The sequence below is a fragment of the Martes martes genome, assembly GCF_963455335.1.
Source record: "Martes martes genome assembly, chromosome: 16".
Lineage (NCBI taxonomy): Eukaryota > Metazoa > Chordata > Mammalia > Carnivora > Mustelidae > Martes > Martes martes.
The window spans coordinates 49,702,229-49,727,692 of record NC_137904.1 but is presented as its reverse complement, the minus strand read 5'-3'; the positions used below and the strand labels follow the sequence as shown (position 1 = coordinate 49,727,692).

Below are 25,464 nucleotides of genomic sequence, written 5' to 3'. Positions count from 1 at the left end.
CGTTCCCCTCCGACAATTCTGAAGGAGGGGTAGGTTCATGAGAAAACCTCACAGGGTTTGAAGTGGCTGGGGTGCAGTGAGGTTCCATGCCGGTCCTCCGCTCACCTGACTGTAAGCAACACCAAGGCAAGGGCACGTTCGTATCCTACCTAGCGCACAGCATAGTGCCTCAGTTGGAATAGGAGCACAATTGTTGAATAAGTGAATTTAAGTGACCAGGTGTTCATACCTTTACTCATTGCTAATTTCGCTAGGTTCTTGGGTTTTCTTTTTTTTTTTTTTTTTTTTGACAAGTCGTAGAACTGCTTCTGAATCAGGTGTCTGTCAATCTAACCCCCTATGAATAACCAGGACGAGATCACGGAAGCCAGCTGATGAATGTGACCGTGTTATTTATGCCCAGAACAGGAGGGCTGTAAGGGCATCCACACCAATACAAAGAATCCCTGCTGGCTGAAAGGAGCATCTGTGCCTTTCAAACAATGGAAATTAGGTTAATAAAAGAATGAAAGCAATTATACTAAGATAAATCCAAATCTGGCATAGCAACAAAGGAGTATGTCACAGCACATGTATTTATCTTTTATATGCAGGTTGGCGATTAAGAATCATGTTGCATGAAGCAAGGGACAGGCAGAAGTTCGTGAGTAATGTTCAGTATCTGCGGGACATGCAGCATAAGGTGGACTCTGAATATCAGGTAACTAAGAAACTAAAATTATCCTCCACCTCCACTGGAGTTCCATGTGAGAATTCAGGATACAGTCAGAGTGCATGATAAGCAGTCATCACTTCCCAAAATCCCAAACCCATCACTTCCTAGATGTGTGACCATGGAAAGTCACTTTACCTCTCTGTGTTTCCACATCTTTAAAATGAGGTTAATAACAATACCCACTTTGGGGTGCCTGGGTGGCTCAGGTTAAGCATCTGACTCCTAATTTCAGCTCAGGTCATCTCAGGGTTGTGAGATCGAGCCCTGCTTTGGGCTCTGTGCTGGGAAGTCTGCCTAGGATTCTCTCTCCCCCTCTGCCCCTCCCACCCTCTCTATAAAAAAACTTAATAAAAAATAGTAATAGTACCCACTTCATAATAGTGTCATGAAAACAAAATAGCACTTGAAAAGTACTTAGCACAGAGCTTGGCACACAAAGCTTGTCAACGAATGACATGAAGGCTTAAATTTGATAAACCAGATATCCAGAAAAAAACCATTAAAGAGTTAATGGGGTTGACCTACCATTTATAAAATAATATGCCTTTCCACTGTCATCCCACCAGAAGAAAGGTGGTTAACACATTCTCCAATAACCTAACTATTCGTCACCCTAGTTACAGTGTTTACATGCAAAAACAAAACAGTCAGGGAGCCCGAGGAGTCATGATGTAATTACCCAAAGCTGGCATAGGACAAACTTGCCAGACTGGGCGTGAGATTCTGGGAGCAGTGAGAAAGTGTCGCTCAGCCTGTTGGCCAGAGGTCAACCCGCGCCAATCAAGGAGGCATGTCCTCAGCTTCAGCTGAGGATTGAAAAGTGCACCTTCCCTAAGGAAAACACAGAAATGTCACTATTGGATTTTTCTCCTTCTTAGCAATTTCAAATATAACCAAACCTCCTGGGTCACCAAGGAAACCAGACCGAGCTCAGTAACCTGATTTCACCTGTACAACGCGGCTTAGCTGTGGGGCTGGAAGCAGAGTCAGCAATTTCCTCCCACAACTTGCCAACCCACGTACAAGACTGTAAAAGTGAGGGAATTTCTGTAAAATGAATAAGAACATAAATAGCTGAACTGGTCACACTGGGAATCCATCTGCTTTTCACCTGGATGCCTCTGCCACCTGACCCTCATTTGGAAATGCTTGTTTGAAATTGTCTCCAGAAAGAACATGTAAGAAAATCAATCTTATTATTTGATGGTCTCTGCTGAAGAAAATCACACAACTGTGTGGCCTGAAGTCACTGGGGCTTTATTCGTCTAATTTCAAAGTATTTTCAACACTGTCCTTATTAATAAGGATACTTTCAACACTGCCCTTAAAAATAACAACACTTATCAAGTGCCTACAACATCCTAAACGAAGTCCCTTCCCTCCCAGAGTTCTTATTCTGGAATTGAGAAACAAAACACACAAGTAAATAAATACGTGAGATAGTTTTGATTAATGGTAAATATAAGGAGGCAAACAGAGGTAACCGGCTGGGGGCTGATGCTCCCTTACACAGGTAGGGAAGCCTCTTTGGGGGAGTAACATTTGGTTGTAGAGGTAAAAGATGGGAAAGAGCTGGCCAGAGCATCCTCAGCAGACGGAAAGCAAGTGCAAAGGCCCTGAGGCAGGAACTAACTTGGAGCTCCAGAAGAAACAAAAGAAGGCCAGAGTGGCTGAACCACATTGATCAAGGGAGAATGTGGAACGTAACAAGGTAGGAGAAGTAAATGGGGCCAGATCATGTTGAATCTCTCAGGACAAAATTTGGTGTTTGGAGTTTATTCTTAGGGAGAATTATTGGGATGATTTTAAGCAGGGAAGCAGCATGATCTGATTTACAGTGTTTAAAGATTGCTCTTGCTAGGGAAGCAGCAGAAAAACTTGGTAAGGAACTCTGATAGAAACCTGGGGGAGAAATGATGGTGGCTCAGACCCAGGGGTAGGAGTGGAGGTGGTGAGAAGTGGCTCAACCCAGGGAACAGGAGCAGAACTGCCATCATGCCCATATACAGAGAGGTGGAGTGAGGGAGATAAAGGAGCGAAGGTTGACTCACATCAACATGCTTCCTCGTCCATCAGCTCCCTCTGTCATCATCAGTTTTCAACCTTCCTACTTTTTTTCAGACCTGCAATCCCCACACTTTCAACAAAGAACTTCTCTTCCTGTTTTATACACACAGGAAACAAAGCAAAGGACCCAAGTCCATCAGGTAGGAAGCCTCGCCACTCCTCCCCTTCCATTCCAGGCTACACACCCCCCCAGCCTTTAAGTCCCCAGGGGGAAGTGACACTCTCTGGGCCAGCACCTGGCCTGGCCCGAGCTCTTGGCCCACACCCCGCTGTGTCCAGCCCTTCTCCATCCAGGAACTAGTTGTCTGTATCTTTGACATTTCCTTCCTTCTAATTGGCTCAGCCTACTAACATGCTCAAGTCCCTCCTATACCGAGAACAAAAGAACAAAGCTACAGGACACACGGTCCTTCTCTAGCCACAGACTTGGCACTGTCCCCAAGATGTCCCCAACCTGCCACATTTCTATCTCCACTCCCCCCATTCACTCCTAACCCGCTGCAACCTGGCTGCCCTCTCCCCTCCCCTCTCCTGAAGTTGTTCTAAGATCAGTAGCCAAATTCAAGGGACATCTTTTTAGTCTTTGTTTTCTGAAGCTTTATCTACATTTGACACTATCACTCCTCCCTTCCCAAAACACTACTCCTTTGGCTTTCTGACAGCACATTCTGCTGATTTTCCTTCTGTTTCTCTCACATTCTTCTCCCTGCCCCACAAATGTTAATTCTCCTGGTTTCCAACAGCCTAGCTTGCTTCCAACTCACAAGGTCTCTTTGACCCATTTCTTCCCTCCCATGTTTTTAACTATCACTCATAGACTAATGACCTGTAACCCTGAGTCTCTCCAAAGTGTCGCCATCACATGCACCCCTGCCTGTTGGGACATTTCCATCTGGATGTCACACAGGCATCTCAGCATGTCCAGCCCCTGCCATCCTCCTCTGTATTTAAGCCTTCCCCAACTCCTTTCTCTCCCTCACCACCATATCCCACCTGTTACCAAGTCCTGCCACTGTTACGTATCAACTCATGAACTTGTGCCTTCCTTCTCATGCCATCACCACCACCCTGGTTCCCATCTCCACGGATTCTCTCCAAGATCATTACAATGTCCTTATTACCGGTCTCCTTGCCTCCAACCTTGGCATCCTTCAGACTGCTTTTTTGAAAGGCAGGTCCAAGACCCAAGAACCATAAACAGAGCAGCCTAAATCTTCACTGCTTCTCTGACCTCCCCTTCCTCCTCCTTTACTCTCTTGAAAGAGGTGGTAAAGACTGCAATTTGAATTTAGAACTAAATGGAACCTCTGTACTCCCACCACACCCTTCTTTTAAAGCCCTCTTTATTGAGGTATAATTCACATATCATAAAATTCACCTGTTTTAAGTGTATAATTTAATGACTTGCAGTAAATTTACCAAATCTGCAGCCATCACCACCATCCAGCTTTACAACATTTCCATCACTCCAATACCAAAGCGCCCTTTCATACCTCCTTCACGTTGCTTATGAAATTGTACTGAAATTGTCTTCTGGGTGACTTCCCCTCAGTCTGGACCACAGCTTCCTCAAGGCAGGGATGGAGTCTTACTCTTCTGTGTTGAACTGAACACCCTGCCATTGATGTGAGCCAGCATTACCTAACTTGACCACCAACTCTGTTTATCAGTCTTAGATTCAGCTGACTTGTAACTATTTCTCAAGGTCAAGTCCACCCTCATTGAGCATTTTCAAAACCACTCACCACAAAGTCTGCAAAAAATAAATACGGTTGTCTTTAATATGTTCTGAGTATTGTTGAATTAAATATATAGCAACCCACAGAAATGACTTTGAGAGGAACAGCAGTGAGCTATTTGTATGATTTAGTCTCTCCCTTGTCTTGTTCCAGAAAGGATTTAAAGTCGGGTTTAAGAATCAATCGCATGACCTTAATAACCCCTCAATAACTTGGTCCATGTATGACCTGAATATATGTAGATAATTTACTAAGATAGACTTTGCAACGGGTCGATATTGAAACGCTGGCTCTTCAATGAGTTTGGCCCAAGGAATCCCAGCTTTCACTCCCAGGGCAGCAAACTGCTTGGACACTAGGGACTCCCCATTTCAGGGTGTACAAACGTAGTAAGACCTAATAGCCAGATAGGACTCCTAAATCATACACATTTGCTACAGATTCCTTCCTGTGCTTCTCTCGCCTTTAATGAACTGGCTCAAATTGAAGCCTTTGCAAACCTCCTGTGTACACTATTCCTGCAACATCCTAAAATACGCTAAGGGTTGGTGTGCACCAGATTAGCAGTGCCTTTACAGGTCTGTGTGCCGGCACCAGGAGAGGTGGCTTAAACCCACCCTGAGTTATTTTGATGCTGCTGCTTTCAGTGGTTGGGTGGGACCCTTTTGAAAAAACAAGAGGAAATAAACATCTATTTGGCATATTACATGCTATTTCAGAATCTGGTAGCTAGTACATAATTACATGTCATCTCAGGATTTGGCTCTGTTTCTTCAAGGGTGTTCATGCTGCATGGATTTTGTTTCCTTCCTTCCTTTTGGTCAAACGTGTTTATGTAACTTGAGGCAGAATTTAGCCATTAATGTCTACTGAAAGCTGGAGAGAAAGATTACACTTGGCATTTCAGAATGATATTCCGTGATCTATCAAATGTGTTCGGATGGGTTTCATTTCCTGTCATTTATTCATCCTGATCTTTCAAGGACTGAACAAACAACTTAACGTGACGCTATAAACTTTTTCAAGGACATGAGAGGTGACAATGCCAGGTGGCAGGGGTTTGGGGACCATCCACTCAGGGGGTTGAGGGAGTAAATTCAGCTTCCCCTCCCATGGGAGCCAAGGGGAGGAGTCTCTGTTCTGTTCACTGAGGCATGTGCTTCTGTCCTCTCCACAGACAGAACAGGAAAAGAAACTCATTTGAGGGAAACAGAGTGTCAGATTGTTTTTATACCTCTGATTCCTTAACCTCTTAAAACTAATGAGCTTGAATAATGCCACCAATGATAATTAAACCCCCCAATTCCAGGTTATGCATGTTAGATCAAAAGAACAACAGAAAAGTACCAACCAAAGCAGTGGCAAGTCCCACTTCTCAAAATGCTTGGACGCTCAGAGCAATGATGACCTTGGTGGAGGCCACCGCACTCAAGAGGTATAGATGTGTCATGGTCTCGGGGTTTTTCGGACTGGAACCCTGAGCCTGGGCAAGTGTTCCTAAGGCCCAGTGGCTTCTTAAGGCCCAGGAGCCCAGATGAGGACTTGAATGCAGGACTGATAATCAAATAAGCTCATGAAACTGAGCACACACACCACCCCCCCAAAGTCAGAAAACTGCAACACTGAAGAAAAAGAGCTTTACAAGATACCCTGACTGACTGAGGGCAGGATTGCCTCAGTTGTCTAGCCGGGGAACTTCGGGCCTAGGAAACAGTCCTCTGCCTCCAGGGCACAAAAACAAGGAGGAAGCTCAGGCCCAGACAGAAAGATTCTTTCTTCTTCCCTGACCAGGATCAGAGTCACGTGATTTGGCAAAGGCTGGCTTTGGAAACAGAAGTAAACCAGGCAGTGGGATCAGAAACAACAATTAATGCCTAATGATGATAATGACGGTGATGATGGTGATGATGGCGGTGATGAGCGCCTCTCACTGAACACTCGCCAGGAGCCACTCTGCCAAGCGTCCTGCCAACAGGGCCCCAGGCTCCCCGGCAATCTGGCGGCACCAGGCATCTCCCTCTTACAGATGAGGGAAGCAAGAATCAATGGCGTTAGTCAGCCTGTCCAAGGTCACGTTGCAAGAAAGTGGCAGAGCTGGGGTTTGTCGTGTTTACCCGTATTGAGTTACAGTGAGTCACGGAACCCACGTCATCTCCCACAGGCATATATGCACACTCTGTGTTCTGCCCCCACAGTGGGAGCCTGTGCTCTAGAGGCAGCCTGGTGGTCAGAGGGATGGGCTGGGGGGTGGGGGGAGGCAGAGTCGGAGGAGGAGTGAAAGAGGAACCCCCCCCCCCAGCTCAAGGAGGAAATAAGGAGTTACCTGAAGCCTTCAATTTTAAGACTGCCCTCAGCCAGTTCCGTCACATGAACAGAAACTTATTTATAGCAATCTAGCTCCAGACATGTGGAATTGAAAGGGGAATATTTTTAAAGTTCCAGGGGAAGGGGAGCCCCTGATGGCCACGAGTTACACATCAGTTCCTCCTCCCCATCCTATGGATTTCACACTCTGCCCTGTCACTCCAGGACCCCCAATGTGGAAACATCAGCATCAAAAATGGCAAAACAAAACAAAACAAAAAACCCAAACAAACAAAAAAAACACACAACAAAAACAACAACAACAACAACAAAAATCATTCACGTTTACAAATAACAAGAAAACTAGCCCCTGGGGGACAAGGGGCAGTTATGGCTCCGGTCCTGTTATTTCTAGGACTGGAAGTCTGGACTTGCCTCTGTCCCTGTGTTCCTTCAACTGCGCAAAGCTATCACTTCAAGAGAACCGATGTTTGATTTACACAGAAAGATTGCTTGACTGTATCAAGATAAAAATTACCCACCCTCACACCAGTTTGTTCTTGGGCTCCTCTGAGAGGAGGAGGCATAAGGAACCAGAGGGGAAAAAAAAATTTTTTGACACTGCAAACCATTCTACTCCTCCTCCCCTTTTGGTAAAGAAATATTTAAGTTGCATGCATTCTTGGAGAGAATTTTCAAAAAACACTCAACCCACAAGAATTCTGTTCATCCCACAAAATCTGCCTTGGTCCTGTGTGCATTTGCTAACACTGTCCTCCACTTTGAGCCTATCAGCATTTGCTGCTTGCGCCTGTAATCCCAGTCGGTTAGGATAACACAGACATCTGCCGCTCCAGGAAACAACACTCCCAGCCAGGGCTCCTCCCAAACAGGCTCCAATCTGAAGTTACTGGAAAGGGAATGGGAAAGAGGCCCACCTTCACTTAAACGTCATTAAACTCTCCTGCTAACTCTCCCCAGTTTTACTTTGGTGTACTTTCTTACTTGGTGTTTAACTTATCATAGTTACTGTCCAGTACTTTTAGGGGTTCTCTTGCTCAAATTATTTATTAAAACAGATACTGCCAGGGCACCTGGGTGGCTCAGTGGGTTGAGAGTCCGACTCTTGATTTTGGCACAGGTCAGGACCTCAGGGTCTTGGGATCGAGTCCTGTGTCAGGCTCCATGCTCAGCAGGGAATCTGCTTGAGATTCTCTCTCCTTCTGCACCCCCCCCAAATAATTAATTTAGAAAAAAAACATTGCCCAGGATTTATTAAAATGGCTTACTATCTAGATAGCATAGTTTCTGAAAATTGGATTAACAGTGAGACAGGGGAAAAGGTTGGGGGGGGGGGCAACCATTTCAGATTGCTCTCCCTTTCCAAATAAAGCAGGCTGGAACCCTCCTTTTCTACAGGATTCCACTTGCTGCAGGTATCACCTGGCTGCTGTGTATGAGCCCTGAGGCCAGGGCTTCACCAGCAACTCGGTTGTGAAGCAGTGTCACAGGCTCGCTGTTCCCAATTCCAGGCGGTAAATGTTTTGTTAATATCAGGTCATTTCTATTTTTAACCACGTAGCATAATATTAGGCTTTCCCAGAGGCGTGAAATTCTGGCAAGTCCTTCCACATCAAGGAAGGAGATGCATTTTCTAACAAAGGGGAAAAATGCAGGAGGAATCTTTCCTTTCTCAACCCAGCCAGGAAGGGGAGATGTCAGGCCCTGTTTAGTAACAGTATTGTTGGTCTTTACACTGTCCTTCTTTACCATGACAGCAGATAATTTGGCTCTAGCGGCGCAAAGGTGAATTCGGGCACTGAATCTATAGAAATGCTCCAAGAAGTTTTACTATTTTAAACTATTTAAAATATCAGTTGAAACCCCCATAGCACCTGATATCCTTGGGGTTTTTTTCTGTCCTAATCCTGGAGAAGAAATATATTGGTACTAGATTTTCTCTTAATTTTGTTTGCTTTTTTAAAAAATGGGCAATTTTTTTTGTTGGTTACTTTATTTTTATTTTTTTATTGTTTTGCATTTGGGAATTGATATTTCCCCCTGAAACAATAATGCAATTCAGTGAACATTAAATGCTAGATGCTGGGGGATTCAAAAGATAAGAGGTGGTCCTTACCCTGAGGGTTCTCACTGATCAGCAGGAGACACAGGCTCAAAACAACTAAATACAACAGTTTAAAAAAAAAATTGCACAATTCAAGCTGTGTCTGTATAAGGGAGCAATTACTTTGGCCTGGGGAAGAGGAGCAAGGCAAGGCGAGAGATGCCACGTGAGCTGGATCTGAATAGATCTGCAGGGTTTGCCAGCCTGTGAACATCCCATGAAGGGGCATTCCGAGTGAAAGGAAGCTCACGTGCTAAAGCTCTCATGTAGGAAAAGTCGTACCCTGGAACCAGGTGTGATCCAAGAGGTCAGAGTCAAGCGGCGACAGAACGAGGAGACTCAGAAGAGCAAGGCGGAAGGGAAGCTGATACTGTGTATCCGGTACTTTCTGCCTTAAGAAGGCAATTGTTGGGAAATACGTGTCAAAACACCTCTTGGTGTGTTGATTTTAATTTATTTAAACAGTGACTTATTTTTTTTTTTATAAATGCCTGGTTTTTGTTTATACATTTTTTTTAAAGATTTTATTTACTTGACAGAGATCACAAGTAGGCAGAGAGGCAAGCAGAGACAGAGAGAGGGGGAAGCAGGCTCCCCGCTGAGCAGAGAGCCCCATGTGGGGCTCGATCCCAGGACCCTGGGATCATGACCTGAGCCAAAGGCAGAGGCTTTAACCCACTGAGCCACCCAGGCACCCCACTGATCTGGTATTTTGGGGAAAGGGAAGAGAGAATGATGCCTGGCTGAGTGTCTTCACACTTGGTAAAGGTGTTGTTGAGCCCTTAGGGATGGACGTTATGTATTTCATGCTCCTCATGGTAGGAATTAAGCAAAAAGTTATAAAGCTTGTCAAAGACCTAAGCCAAGGAAACGTTTTTTATTCTGTAGGCTTGTCTGAGACGACAGGAATATAGAAGAGACCCAAATGAGAAGAAAAGAGATCAATTTGGGGGGCCAGAGACAAATTTGGAGAGATCCCGGTTTTCAAGTGGGTCATCTTCCAAACAGGTACTTAGAACTCTAGGATCTCCTCCTCCTGCGTCTGCTGCTGTGTGTGTGTTTGTGTGTGCGTGTGTGTGTGTGTGCGTGCGTGCGCATCACTTAGGAAAAAGCCAACTCAAAAAGGAGGTGTTGGAGAGTCCTAAAGGTCAGGATGGGGAGACGCAGGGGCAAGAGCTCCCATCCTGGGTACCATCCAGGAGGCTCCTTTGTGGTGCAACTGTCCCCCTTCACTCCAGTTGGGCCTCGATCTTCCTTCCTGAAGGACCTGATGGAGATCATGTCTGAGGCACCATCCAAGTCAGAAATGCAACTAAGCCTCAAGAGCTGAGGCTAAGATGAGTAAGTCCATCAGAGAAAGACAATTATCATATGGTCTCACTCATGTGTGGAATATAAGGAATAGCACAGAGGATCATAGGGACAGGGAGAGAAAATGGAATGGGAAAAATCAGACAGGGAGACAAACCATGAGAGACTCTGGACTCCGGAAAACAATCTGAGGGCTGCAGAAAGGGAGGTGGGTGGAGGGATGGGGTAACTGGGTGATGGACATCACATAATGTGATGGATATTGGGCGTTATACGCAACTAATGAATCATTGAACTTTAACATCAAAAACTAATGATGTATTTTATGTTGGCTAATTGAATTTAAATTTTAAAAAATGGGGAAAAAAAAAGAGTTGAGGCACTGGGCCTTCTAAAGCACATCACCATCTCCCTATCTCTACACCTGCATCAATGTCTATCTGCTCTGTCCATATAACCATGGCCATACGATGAATATAGATACAGAATTACACATGTGTATGGGCTTCTAGTCTAACTCACTGCATTGCTTAATCTTGTTCTTAAATAGAGTAAAAATGTAGTAATAACTGCACCCTGTAATAAATAGGAATTGTTCAAGTATTTTTGTCTGGATGATAATAAAAAATAATAAGATCAATATCATTGTGATATGATGATGATAATAGTTGTAGTTACCATTATCTGAGTGCTTACAGTGTTCCAGCACCATGCCAAGCATTTTATAAATATTAGCTTATTTCTCATAAATCTCTATGTATTTACCTTATTTAATGATGAGAACCTGAGCCTTAGAAGAGATAAGAAACTTGACCCAAGACTTTACAGCCAGTGTGTGGTGGAGTCAGGGGTCCTTTGCAGTCAGTCTAACCCAGGGAGGGTGCTCTGAACCACTGAACTATATGATCATATTTCATGTTTAAGATCTTATCTGAGTACAAATTTTACTTATCCTATGTAAGTACTAAATACCACAAGCTGCATTCAACACTGTTTGTTGGCATGGTGAATTGATTTAAGATGAGTAATATGCCTTTTATGAACTCTTATTTAATATTTTATGCCTACAATATACTCTAGAGGATGGACTCTCTCTGGCAGCAGCGTGGATCCCAGAGATAGATCCTAGATACCTAGTATCAATCAAGTTCTCATTGGAATTTCTCCTTTAATCTGGGATGCTCGCACTGTGGTTATTTAATGCTCAAAGGATACCTTAAAAACATCGATGATTGATGTTTATGGATGTAGATGTATCCCTGGGTGAGATCTGTACTCCCTATTAAGAAACATGAAATCACACCATAAAATATTCCACCTAGAGTCTGAAGGGGAAAGAGACTCTTACAATATTGGCACCATCGAGAAGAACATATCACCTCAGTCGTTCCCTGTTAGTCAAAGACGAAATAGAACGCCTGCTGCTGATTAAACTTAGGGAATGAGATTAATCCAAAAATTAAATCTAGTTTGGCTGGAACAGCACATTTTTAGCATTAAGATAAGTTCTCACATTTTTTGCACATAGAACAAAACTCAAGGACAGATCAAAAAATGTGACGTAAGTCGAACAGTAACACGGAGCACTCTTCCTAGACTGGTAAACAAATGGGCAGCTGGGTTCTTGTATTTTCATGCAAAGACTGACATGCATGGCCATGGCCACTTTGCATGGTGATGCTTGCACATTTGGGATATTCTAGGACTGGAAGTTTCATGCTCCTCTCCATAAACTTTGTTTGAAGGACAGGCTGTTGACAGATTTCTGTAGTTTTCTTCTCTACGCTATAGAAATTATTCATTCTTTAAATCATCATTGCAAAACACTCAGACCATATCTAAAAAAGCATATGGTTGTAAAAGTAATGATGAAATAAGGACAAAAATATGTGGTCAGATGCACAAAACTGGCCATTTCCAAAGTATAAGAACAGGATTTTTCACGTTTGTACTGTCTCTGTACCTCAGTCTGCCAGAGAAACCAAAACAACATGACTTACATAATCTCAATTTTTTTCCAGGTAATGATATCCCAAGGGTTTGGGCCTCGATTATACAAGTGCCTTCAAGGTCACATCTTCTCTATCAAGAAGAGTGACAAAACCAGAATTTTCCACAGTGCAATTCACCTCTGCTTTGCTCTCTGTGTTACTGATAATTCTTTGGGGGATACGGGAGGATTTGCCTCTGGATACAAAGCACAGGAAGGGCAGGGGGAGTGAAAAGGTCACTGAGTGCGTCACTCATCAGCCATATGACTTGTGCGCTCGTAATGTTGATTTCTGCCCCCCTCCCCACCACCCCAGCCTGCTTAGTCCTTCAACTTCTGCTTGATATGAATGAAGCTAGAGCTCTCTCATGAGATAAACCAGATAGGGAACTCTTCAGCCCCCAGGATCATGGGTCAAGTGGGAGCATTCCCCTCCCAGGTTTGGACCCCTGCCCAAAAGTCTCTGAAAATCTGGTTGTTAGTAAACCTTCAAGGTCTGGGCCTGCCCTGCTATATTTCGAATCCTGAGGGAATACGGAACTTATCAAACCTCTTTTTAGAGGCTCCTCGGTGCCTGGAGTCAGTCTCCCAGAGGAAGCAGCAAGAACGCTGGTACCTGCCCAAGGACAGCGCCGGCCAGACCAGTGCCGATTTGCAGAGCTCAGTGGGTTGAACGCCATGTCGGGCACTGCAGTTGCCGGCCCATCACTGGTCAATGGGAAAAGAGCAGCAGGAGATCCAGCTCCATCTGTAGGGGTAAACCTAACCAAAGCCCTCCTCCACAGGTGAACATCCCCCTAAGTAATTCCCTTCTAGAGAGAGACTCCTGTAGTTGAAAACACCAAGGAACGTGTTGCCTCTGATTTGTAAAGGAGAGTTCGTTCCGATTGAGCCGGTAGTATGGAAGTGGGTTGCTTAATTCTCTCACTGCATGAGGCACCACCACCAAATTCTGACGCTTGTACTGCAGTTTCTGCCACTTGTTCCTTCCTTGACCCAGTCTCCTTGACCCCGTCTCAGATGATCACAATGCTGACGGACCTGATATTAGTGAGACATTCACCATCAAGTACGAGATCCAGTATCAAGCCATCATTTCCAGACACCTGTCTAGAGGGGGCAGATCCCCAAATGCACAGTTAACGCGGCGGCCACACCATTGTGCACCATGGCTTCCTCGCCACCAGTGGCTTCAACAGCGCCTTAGGCCAAGGATGTGTTACACCTAAATCCAAGACAGAGCAATAACCATCAAGCTCATGCTGCGATGTTCTTTAAAGTGTTACCTCCTAAATACATTTAAGTTAGTGGTGCGGCAAAGCAGAAAGAACGCTTATCATCAAGGGCCATCTCTGTCCCTCATTATAGTGTGAATTCAGACAAACCACTTCTAAGCACTTCAGTTTCCCATCAAGGAGATACTTACTAATGCTTATCTCGTGGGATCGGTGGGAGAACAAGTGAGACTCTTGTGTTCATACCAACATTAGATTACATTATAAATTACCTTGGTGTCCGACTAGCCACAAATGGTGCTCTCATAGGTATCAGTGGCAGAGCAGGTTCTGAGGCTTCTAGAATACCTTCTTTCACCTCAGCCTTATCCCAGGCCACATTTCTAAACACCAACTCAATTTTAAAAGGCAACTTAATTTTGGACTCTTTTCAAAGTGACATGCAACCATATTAACCATTTAATCAGAGTAGAATAAGTAGGGAAATACACAGCACCTCTGTCTAGTCAACTAGGAGTTGGATGAGTAGTAGACTAAAAAGCAGTCTCTCAGCACGAGCAGGAAACCATGTCCCCAGGACAGCTGCTGGCCTGCAGGAGCCTGCTGTAACTGACGGGATATTTCACCCTCCCAAACCTTCACAGCGAAGAAACAGGAGCCCTGATTTCCCCATAGAAAATGATGAAAATGATTAGCCCAGGACTTGGGGCAGAGGGAGCAGCAACCTTCTATGAAGAGGAAGGTCATGAGCTCTTATCTTCTATCCTTGCTGGAAGGGATGCTGTTCCAAATGCACAAACCTCAAGGACTCGGGGCATGTTGTCACCGCATTTACTTCTTCGTCAGCAAAGAAGGTGGAGACCAAGAATACTGTTTGCCCTGCTGATAGGAACAGGATTATTGTCCTTCACCATCAGCAACCAGCAACCAAATAACTAGATTCCAGGTCACAAGGAGCCAACGTTACATGGGAAGGAGGCAGTAAACCTGACACCAGCAGCAACTGGCTCATGCCCAGGCCTGGCTCAGTGGGATGTTGACCGGTGAGATCACCTGAATTTCCCAAAAAGCATGGTAAACTTAAGTGTGAAGGCTATTACCCAACATAATCATTTTAATTGTTTTGTTCATGATGATCCACACAAACTTTGGAGGTTGAAACAAAAACAAAAACAAAAAAACAGCCGTAGTGGCTTCAAGTAACCCGTAGTGGCTTAAAAAGTCAGAATGTCCATCCATACGTGAGGGCAGCAAAAGTCTAGAACTGTGGTGTCCATTAAGTGGCCACTAGCCTTGTGTGGCTATTTACCTTTACCTTTAAATTAATTCAAAGAAAATTTTAAATGCAGTTACTTGGTCTCACTAGCCACACTTCACATGCTCAGTGGCCACATGGGTCCCACGGCTGCCGTACTGGACCACACAGATGTAGGACATTTCCACCACTGCGGAACATTCTATGGGACAGCGCTGCTCCAGACTGCGGTCAAGTTCAAAAAAACAAGACTGGGCCAGGAGGGGGTTTTGCTTCCCAGAAACGGGCTCTGCATAACACACAATACAATGTTTTGCATACTGCAGCCCCTTGCAAATGTCACTCTCCGATGACGGTGCCGCTGTCCAAAAAGGCTAGCTCAATTTGCATTATGTGTTTTCTGCGACCTCAGTATATTTGCATGCCTCCTTTCATGACCTGTTTGTTCAGCCTATCCTGCCTATGAAGCCTTCAGCTTCTCCCCTTTCAAACAACTCTCAGGGAGTTGTTCTCCTATTAATCTGTCAATGTCAACCTACCAACACCCTTACCGGTGTCATGAAAGCAGCCGGGGCTTAGCACAGCGCATAAGCGTTCCATGACTCACACTTATAATTTTCCCTAACTTCTGCTTGTCCATTCTCAGATTCCTTGAGGGTCGGGCCTCCCTTCTCTCTGGCTCCAGGCCCATGTGCGGCTGAGGCAGGTCACACACGCACACACGGGTTCTAACTGCCAAGAGGCCCTACCCTGGGAGGCTGAGTCATCATTAGCACCTGGTGTGGTGTTTGTCATAGCCGCCCTCTTGCCTGTAGCTGGGATTCTGCACCCTCGAGGTGCACCTGAGTAATACTGCAGCTCTGCACACGACATCTCCAGCTCCAGCGTACGTCACAGAGAGGGAATGTGCAGCCCACGGTTTGACAAGTGCAGATCTGTGGGAATTCTCATCTGAGTTTGTGTGCCGTTTTAGCTGTTGATCTGTTCACCATGGCGCGTCCCACAAGCGCCTCACACTCAAGATGCTGACTGCATCATCTGTTTCCTTCAGAATGGTTCCTCTTCCTGAATTTATTTCTGCCCAAGTCACAATTCCAGAAATTATCTTGGATTCCTTCTCCTGCTCCTTCTCACACTTCACAGCAATCAGACACCAAAGCCAGGCCTTCTGGTCTCCTTTCTTGTGAATCTGTCCATCAGCACGCCCCACTGCAGGGCCATTTTTTTTTGGCCTGGAAATTGTAGGAGTCATTTCCTTGGACCTCTTGCCTTCACCTCACCCCTTCCAGCCAGTCTTCCAGATTGCAGTAAGAGTGATCCCTCCAGAAGCAAACTGGATTGCGTCACTCCTCCATTAAAAATTCTTTACCAGGGGACACCTGGGTGGCTCAGTGGGTTGAGGCCTCTGCCTTCGGCTCGGGTCATGATCCCAGTGTCCTGGGATCGAGCCCCACATCGGGCTCTCTGCTCAGCAGGGAGCCTGCTTCCTCCTCTCTCTCTGCCTGCCTCTCTGCCTACTTGTGATCTCCGTCTGTCAAATGAATAAATAAATCTTTTTTTTTTTTTTTTTTTTTTTTTTTTTTAAAGATTTTATTTATTTATTTGTCAGAGAAAGAGCGAGAGAGCACAGGGAGACAGAGTGGCAGGCAGAGTCAGAGGGAGAAGCAGGCTCCCTGCCGAGCAAGGAGCCCGATGCGGGACTCGATCCCAGGAGGCTGGGATCATGACCTGAGCCGAAGGCAGCTGCTTAACCAACTGAGCCACCCAGGCGTCCCGTGAATAAATAAATCTTTAAAAAAAAAAAATTCTTTACCAGATCCCCATTGTCTTTGGCATCAAGACCAAACCCATTAGCAAGGTACTCAAGGTCCTTGACAGCCTGACCCTCAACTCTGAGGGCACCTCTTCTGTGAAGTTTCTAAGCTTCTGATAGGGGTCAGGTGTCTTTGTTGTTGTCCCTCCCGTAACACTCTCTGGGCTTGAGCCCACCTGGGGATACATCTTCCTGTCTTGCCAAACCCACCCCCCAGCTGGAAGCTACCCAGGAGCAGGTGCTGTTTACTGTCCTGTTTCCAGTGCCCCCCCACCTAAGAGGAGCTCCATGAATGTGTGACGGCTGACAGTTACAAGAACATTTTTGGAATGTGCACATGTTGTTGAAGTCCTAGTGATAAAGTTGTTAACAGCCAAAACACGAATCTTCATCATGAACAAGAGAAAACAGGAGATGCTGTTACTTGGGAGTGGAGTAGGGAATGGTCCCTGACATGGCCTGAGAGGCAAGGACTTTAGTAAGGCTGCCAAGGTACAATGGCCAGTTTGGGCTTGAAGATGAGTCAGTTATATCCAGCCACTTGGAAACCTCCACACTGGTGTTGACCAGAGAAGGACCAGCAAAAGAGAGTCTCCTTTCCCAGGCATACTTCTCTGCAAATGGACATATGGCTTCTTCAAAGCCCTGGCTAAGTTCCTTTTGTCACATATCAGTAAGAACACAAGGACATAAGAGAGTCTGGGCTGAGGCTCTCTGTGGACGGAGGAAACTCAGAAGGGCCCCAAGTTGGCCTGGGACTCAGTTGTACTTTATAAGAGAAATCTTGCTATAAAAACATGACTTAATGTTCCCCCTGGGGACTCACCAGATTAAACTGGATACTAATTTTATGATTCAATCATAGATTAACTGGAATACCTGGCGAGCACGCCCCTCTGTGGGCAAGCCAGGGCGCCGGAGGTCTTCAGCAGCACTGATGGAGCACACAAATGCTAACCTGATATTGGGCAAAGCCAGCAGCGAACGCTTCATTTCTCCTTCATTTCTGTGCTTTGTCTGAGTTCCACTAGGTAATTTAAAAATAGGCCGTGGCAGCAAAATGGGGCAACTGTCAGTTCAAATTGCAGCTGCTTCTAGAACGTTGTCCTGCCTTTTTTAACAGATAAGCAAGACAGCCTCAAGTCAGTCCTTCCACTGGGGTGATTCTGCCATGTGGCCGGGTGATACAAACCCCAATTGTTATCCCAGCTCAGTGAAATTGTTGATGCCGAGAATCAATGGCCTCTGACCCAGAGAGTTCCTTGTGTTAATTGGACTCAGCATCTCTGAAATTGCGTGGAAGAAGATCATAATAAAGTAGCTTTTTCCTGCATTTTATGCAATGCTATGTATTTAAGTTTACCATATTTTATTAAAATCCCCTCCATTTAAAAAATGGCCCTAATTATTTTTTAAACCCCCAAAAACTTGTTAAAAACCAATTAAAATTCCAGCTATCAAAATTTTAAAATTTTTCAATTGCAAGGTGTTATCTGGGTGCAGACCTGCATTAAACATGATTTATAACATGCAGCATTTCATCCTAAAATTTTCTTTGGTATTGCTTTTATATTGCTTTATTCATTAAGGAATTATGAACCACTTGCGTCCAAGACATGGTGTTAGGTGCCATAGGGACAGGGCACTAAAGAAACCATGCCCCGCCGTCGGGTAGTTCACAGTGCTGGCGAAATAAGATGTCACATGAACGCCTGCAGTTCAAGACAGTATCTGATGAGTGTAAGAAAAGGCAGAAGAAACCCTGGAGAAGCTTCATAAAGGATGCAGATTTTCCCCTGGATCTTAAGGCATGACAGGATTTGGGGAGCTGGAAGTGGGGCTGGGGAGCTTAGGCAGGTGGAAGGAACAGCCGAAGTCAAAGACATACAGGCACTCTTGGGCAAGGGTGAGCTGTCCAGTCTTCCTGCGCCATGGGACATGTACATCACACCTCTCTTCAGAGCTCCCCTCCCTGGGGGGTACCGGTCATATCCCTCCTGCACCCTTTCCTTAGGATCAGGGGACAGGAGGGTGCCCTTCTCGCTCCCAGGTCTGCTCCTCGGGCTCTGATGGAAACACAGGTGCACTAAGGCTTGCCATGTTTTATTCCACTATCCCCTCCCCCATCCCCCACCACCCCTATTGTTTCTTGGCCATTCTCATTCAGTGAGGACTCTGGCAGTGGCTGGCTCTCTGTTCACCCATCTCCTGGTCTCCTGCCACAATCCTGGATGACTTTAGCACCCACCTGGACAATCAGGCCACACACACCCTGGCTTCTCAGTTCCAGATGCATCTTAAGTGTCCCCCTCCATGCCACTCTGCCACCACCTCCCCCCGCCAACGGCACATCCTGGACTGCAACATCAACCAAAATCCACTGATCATACCAGACTTCCAGCTCTTCTGCTCATCCCTTTTTACTATGACTTCTCTTCCACCTCTTGGGAACCTCTGGTCCATTGGCCCTTTGCTCTCTCGTGGGCCCCCTTACTTACTTTCCCTTCCTAAGCCGCCTAGATTCTGTGCTAATCCTCTTAATAAGGGGCACCCTGGTGGCTCAGTCGGTTAAGCCTGCAACTCTTGCTCTCAGCTCAGGTCTTGTTCTCATAGTCGTTGAGTTCAAGCCCTACTTTGGGCTCCATGCTGGGCATGGAGCCTACTTAAAAAAAAAAAAAAATCCTCTTAATAATTCCCTTGCCCTTTATCTTTTTTCTCATCTCTCTGGCAAAAATCTGGGCCATCCGTGGTCTCTGGGTCTCTATCAAGGCCCCTGGAAACTGCTGGAGAAAAATCACTGAAATGTGAGACGTAGTACCCACTGAAAGGTCACAGCCACCAGCCTCCTGGAACTCCTCAGTGCTGCCCAGTTTCCCTGTTCAACTCTCTCCCACTTCGAACCTTCTTCCCTTTGCGCAGTGTTTAGTCCCTCCTCTCTTCCACCCCACCCTTTAGTGGTCCTCAGACAGAAACTTCTTCAGCTCAGTGCTGCCCTGCCCACTCATTCCCTTCCTTGTGCACCACCCACCGCTCTGTCCCACCCGTTACAAGCCTCTCCACCCCCACTCAAGATCCCCACTCCTTGCTGTCCTCCGGTCCCTTATCTATCCAGCTCCCTTCCCCTGCCCGCATCTCCAGCTGCCCCAGAGCATCTAATCATGATCCAAGGTCGCCTACCAAAAAAAAAAAAAAAAAAAAGAACAGTTCTTCCTTAATCCCACATCCCTTCCACTTGTTTCTTCTCCTTTACACACAAACTTCTCAAAGAATTATTTACACTGACTGACTCCATTTCCCCACCTCCCACTCACTCCTCAACCCACTCCAATCTGGCTTCCATGCTCGTCATTCCACCGAAATGGCGCTTTGTCAAATGACTTCCACGTCTCTGAACCCAGCAGGTCTTTCAGTCCTTGCCATCCATGCTTGCTCTCTCGGCAGTGTTGACAGCCTCCTTACTCTGTCCCTCTTGAAACACTGTGTCCCTGAGCTCCTACAAAGCCACCTTCTCCTCCAGGGTGCCTCCCTGTCTCCTCCTCCTCCACCCAGGCTGAGTCCCGGGGTTCCTCAAGGCTTGGTGCTCTTCTCACTCCATACCTTCGGGGGTGGGGGGCAGTACCCTATTTTTGTATCACAGATCTCTGGGACAGTAGGGTGTCCTACTAAGATCTAAGATCTCTAGATCTTCTCAGAACATTTTCAGATACATAAAATAATATATAGAGTTTCAAAGGAAACCACTTTCATCGAAAGTCATCAAAATATTTTTAGAAATCTGTGATTCAGTAATGTCTGTGAAATGTGAAAATATCTATGATTGCTATTGGTGACAAAGTCACAGGTACTGCTGATACTATGGTGGTTCATTGCCTGCGTTCAGAAATGAAAGCCATATTTAGATTTCAGTTGAAGGTTAGTCGAAATAAACATGTAATTTTCCCATCCAAGTTCATGACCCACTCCCAAGAAGTCCTGCTCTATAAATTCTCCATAGGTCACCTTCTCAAAATGAAAACTGCCAAAGTCAAAATGTTAACTGCCAATGACTCCCAGATCTCTATATCCAACCCAGAACTCACTTGTAATCTCCAGGTCTGAATATTCAACTGTTTACTTATTACTTCTACTTGGAAGGCTCCACAGAAGCAATACTATAGTCCCCAACCTGGCCCTTCACTCTTGCTTTTGTGCGGCATCATCAGAATCTCCTTACCCTCATATTCAATTCAATCACCAGGTCTTTCCCATTTTACTTCCCCAATAGCTTTTTAATCTGTGTGTGCTTCTCTTCTATTTCCTAGTTAGGTTAGGAGGCCTCCTAGCCAAGTCTTCTCTTCTGTTCCTCCCCCTAAATCCCTCTTTCCCCACTGCAAGTGGAGTGATAGTGATGAGTGGAACCCTGGCCCACTTCAGCCCCTTCTGTGGCTTTCAGTACTTTCAGAATGGAAACCAAAATCCATCATGGAGCCAACAAGGCCCTGTCGGATCTGGCCCGTTGTACTGCTCCATCCACACTGGTTTTGGGTCCTCCTATGTACCAGGCCACCTCCTGCTAAGGAGTCTTTGTACATACTGTTCCCTCTTCTAACAACACACACCCTGCCTTCCCACTATGCCTCAGATGTCAGCCCAGGTCTCTTCCTCAGAGAGGTTTTTCCAAACTGCCCCTCCCCCAACTAGATTAGGGCCCTTCTGCCCTATCTTCTGTGGCTGTGCTTCCCCCCTTTTGTTTAAAATTTAGTACAGGGGCGCCTGGGTGGCTCAGTGGGTTAAAGCCTCTGCCTTTGGCTCAGGTCATGATCCCAGCATCCTGGGATCGAGCCCCGCATCGGGCTCTCTGCTCAGCAGGGAGCCTGCTTCCTCCTCTCTCTCTGCCTGCTTCTCTGCCTACTTGTGTTCTCTGTCTGTCAAATAAATAAATAAAATCTTTAAAAAAAAAATTTACTACATGTAATTTTACATTTATTTAATGATTTGATTAAACGATCTACCTTCCTACCTAGACTGTAAGCTCTGTAAGAATCAAGTCTTTGTTTTACTCATCATTCCCATATCCCAATGTATGTGGCTCTATTGCCTTTTCCACGAAGAGTCACTGGTTAGTATAAATTTATGTTCCTCCTAAAGCACCAAGTGTGAGAGGTATCTTTTAAAATTTATCTCACATTGAATTTCCTATATTGATCATTGATCTCTCATTGTTACCAGATGATAACATGAAGGAAACATTTTAAATCTAATGAAATGTTTATTATGAGCCATAAAAAGAAAACTGGCAGTGTTCCCACCAAGTACCTAGTTTATCCCAGCAGCCCAGCAATATCTATATATCTGTACTACTGCTCCATTTCCTAACATTTTACTCTGAGAGCTTCAAAACATATAGAAGAGTTGACAGAATTGTGTAGTGAATATCCATAAATCCACCACTCACAGTCTACAATTGTTGACATTTTGTTATATTTGCTTTATCACATATCGATCTATCCAACCACTGATCCACCTTGTGTTCTGGTGCATTTCAAAGCCAGTTGCAGACATCTGCCCTCCCGCCACCCCAAAATGCTTCAATATGTACATCATTAACTAGCATTGAATATTTGTTATGGCTTTTGTGGTTTTGACTGTTCAAATTTTGTGGTTTTGTGTTTTTTTTTCCCAGTTTTTTAGAGGTAGGAATTACCTGTAGTGAATTGTGAAAATTTTAACAGTAATAATGAATTTTGACAGTAATTTGACAGTTTTTAACAGTAATAATGAGTTTTGACAAATGCATGTAACCATGTAACCCCCCCAAAAAAACAACAAAACCATGTAACCCAAACCCCTATCAAGTTTTCATCACCCCATGAAGACTCCTTATTCCCCTTTTTTAGCCAATTCTTATGCCTGTCCACTCTCTGCTATTCTGCTTTCCCCATAAATTAGTTTCGCCTTTTCTTGTTCCATTTTTTAAAAAAAGATTTTATTGGGGCGCCTGGGTGGCTCAGTGGGTTAAGCCTCTGCCTTTGGCTCAGGTCCTGATCTCAGGGTCCTGGGATCGAGCCTCACATCGGGCTCTCTGCTCAGCAGGGAGCCTGCTTCCTCCTCTCTGTCTCTGTCTGCCTCTCTGCATACTTGTGATCTCTATCTGTCAAATAAATTTAATAAATAAATAAATAAATGTCTTTCCTAAAAAAAAAAAAAAAGATTTTATTTATTTTAGAAAGAGAGAGAGAGAGAAACAGAGCAGAGGGGGGGAGGGAGAGAGAGTCTTAAGCAGACTGCACTGAGAGCAGAACCCAACATGGGGCTTCATCTCAAGACCTTGAGATCATGACCTGAGCCAAAACCAAGAGTTGGATGCTTAACAAACTATACCACCCAGGACCCCTCTTGTTCCATTTTCTAAAATGGTTTTGAGTTCAACTTTTAAGTCATCTCAGACCCTTTTTAGAACTGGGTGGAACACACTAAGTTGGTGAGATAAATGAGCCTGTGTAATAATGAAATTAAAATTACGTATGAGTAACTAATCAAAATTATAATCTTCTTACAAAACGACAAAGACTTTTTTAAAAAAGATTTTATTTATTTATTTGACAGACAGAGATCACAAGTAGGCAGAGAGGCAGGCAGAGAGAGAGGAGGAAGCAGGCTCCCTGCCAAGCAGAAAGCCCGATGTGGGGCTCGGTCCCAGAACCCTGAGATCATGACCTGAGCCGAAGGCAGAGGCTTAACCCACTGAGCCACTCAGGCACCCCGACAAAGACTTTAAAAAAAAAAAAAAAAGAGAATAGTTGGAAAAGTTATAGAGAAACTGGCATTCTCATACACATCTAGAAATGTAAATTGACACCAATATTTCTGGCAGACAATTTGGGAACAAAAAACTTTAAATCTTTATAATGCTTTTAATCTACTAATATAAATTCCCACTTTGGGAAACTTAAGGAGATAATTAAAGATGTGCATAAATCTTTAAGAATATTCATCATAGCATTATTTATTATAGCAAAAAGCTGGAAGCAAAGTATATGACCAACAGAAAGAATTATGATAGATCCATCCAGTAATTGAGGAGTATATAATGAAGATAAAGAGAACTACCAAGAAAGAATGAAATTTATGTAGTGGGTTTAGTCTTAGAGTAATATTTGAATTGTAATTTTCACATTATTTCATGTTTATTACAGACTAAAACAAAAAATATTAATATAATTAAGGCATAAAGATGTTAAACGTAAAATACAAATATAAAATTATTAAAGGAAGGGAAAGTTCCTTATAGTGTTACATTTTAATTAGAAATATCACTGTGAATTCATGATTTTTAAAATATGTATTTCTAATAAATTTTATTGAAAGGATTGAGGAACAATGCTATGTCACTAGCAATGAACGCACCTCACACCCAGATATTAATTCCTAAGTACTGTTTTAACTAAAAGGACCCAGAATTTCTTGGATTCCAGGCCTGAGACAGGTAAAATACAAGGCAAAACTATGATATTTTATTATACCAGAAAGCAAAGAAGTGCTCAAAGACAAGTCAAAAGTCAAACTCAATGAACTCCCATTCACCATTTTTTGGTACATTTTGAGCATCAAAGAATGTGATGAGGTAATTGAGTAAAATATATCCTTGAGACCACAATGATAATAAATAAATTACATCCATAAATAAAAGAGAAGGGGGGGATTTCTCCTTTAGAGAAGAATGCCAACTATTACTTATAAAAGAAATGACAGAATTAGAAAAATCATCATTTTGCTATCTCTGTGTTATTATAAAATCAGGAAAAGTACATCAAAAGATGCTAAAGTCATCGGGTAAAATGTTGTTTATGACTAGGCTAGTCAGTGTCAAAGAATCATCTATAAGATTACCTACTAATTGCAATTGGAGGGAAAATGTAACTTTACACTGAAGAAATCTGGTAGTCACCACTTTTCCCTAGAGATCAAACAGAATTATCAAATAGCATTGTGAGGTACTGACGTGTGATGTTATGAAGAACATCACACCACCTATGGAATATGCATATCGAAAATGGTTAATGTGAATTTTATTATGAGGAAACAATCAAATTTGGAACCTAAGACCTGTGAGGCTGGGACTCTTCAAAACAGTAAAAAAACATGAAAAAAGGGGCACCTGGGTGGCTCAGTGGGCTAAGCCCCTGCCTTCAGCTCAGGTCATGATCTCAGGGTCCTGGGATCGAGCCCCGCATCAGGCTCTCTGCTCAGCAGGGAGCGTGCTTCCCCATCTCTCTCTGCCTGCCTCTCTGCCTACTTGTAATCTCTGTCTGTCAAATAAATAAATAAAATCTTTAAAAAAAAAAATGAAAAAAGCAAAAAAGAAAACCAAAGACTAAAGGGACATAAAACTGCATGCAATGCATGTACTCTGATTGGACCGTAGATGAAAACCAACAGTTAAAAAGACATTTTTGGACAATGTGAATATGCTCCACATGTTAGACAATGTCATGGAACTGTTATATTTTCTTAGGTAAGATAAACGGTATTGTGGCTTTGTAGGAGAATATTTTGATAGGAGATACATGTTTAAGTATTTAGGGGTGAAGTACCATGAAGTCTAGTTACTCTGAAATTCTTCAGAAAAAGAATACATAGCGCATGCATGAGAGCACACACGTGCAATTTGACAAGCTAAAGAGTAATGCGTGTTTGGTTTTTTTTGAAGATTCTTTTTTTTTTTTTTTTTAATTTGATAGAGAAAGCATGAGAAGGGGGAGGGTCAGAGGGAGAAGCAGACTCCCCACTGAGCAGGGAGCCCAATGCAGGACTCGATCTCAGGACTCCAGGATCATGACCTGAGCCGAAAGCAGCTGCTTAACCAACTGAGGCGCCCAAGAGTAATGGGTGTTATTTGTATTATTCTTTCAACTTCTCTGTAGATCTGAC

The 25,464-nt window shown here is 44.2% G+C and overlaps 1 protein-coding gene across 1 annotated transcript in view; it reads left to right on the top strand.

Annotated features, from left to right (window-relative positions):
* Positions 1 to 610: 610 nt before the first annotated feature.
* Positions 611 to 25,464, top strand: part of MARCHF10 (membrane associated ring-CH-type finger 10) — a gene marked incomplete at both ends in the record, with an annotated part of 39,765 nt that continues 14,911 nt past the window's right edge. Inside the window, 2 exons of the mRNA XM_080826996.1 lie at positions 611 to 700; positions 9,839 to 9,958. Of these exons, the coding sequence (XP_080683122.1) occupies positions 611 to 700; positions 9,839 to 9,958 (210 nt within the window). The remainder of the gene's footprint in view (positions 701 to 9,838; positions 9,959 to 25,464) is intronic.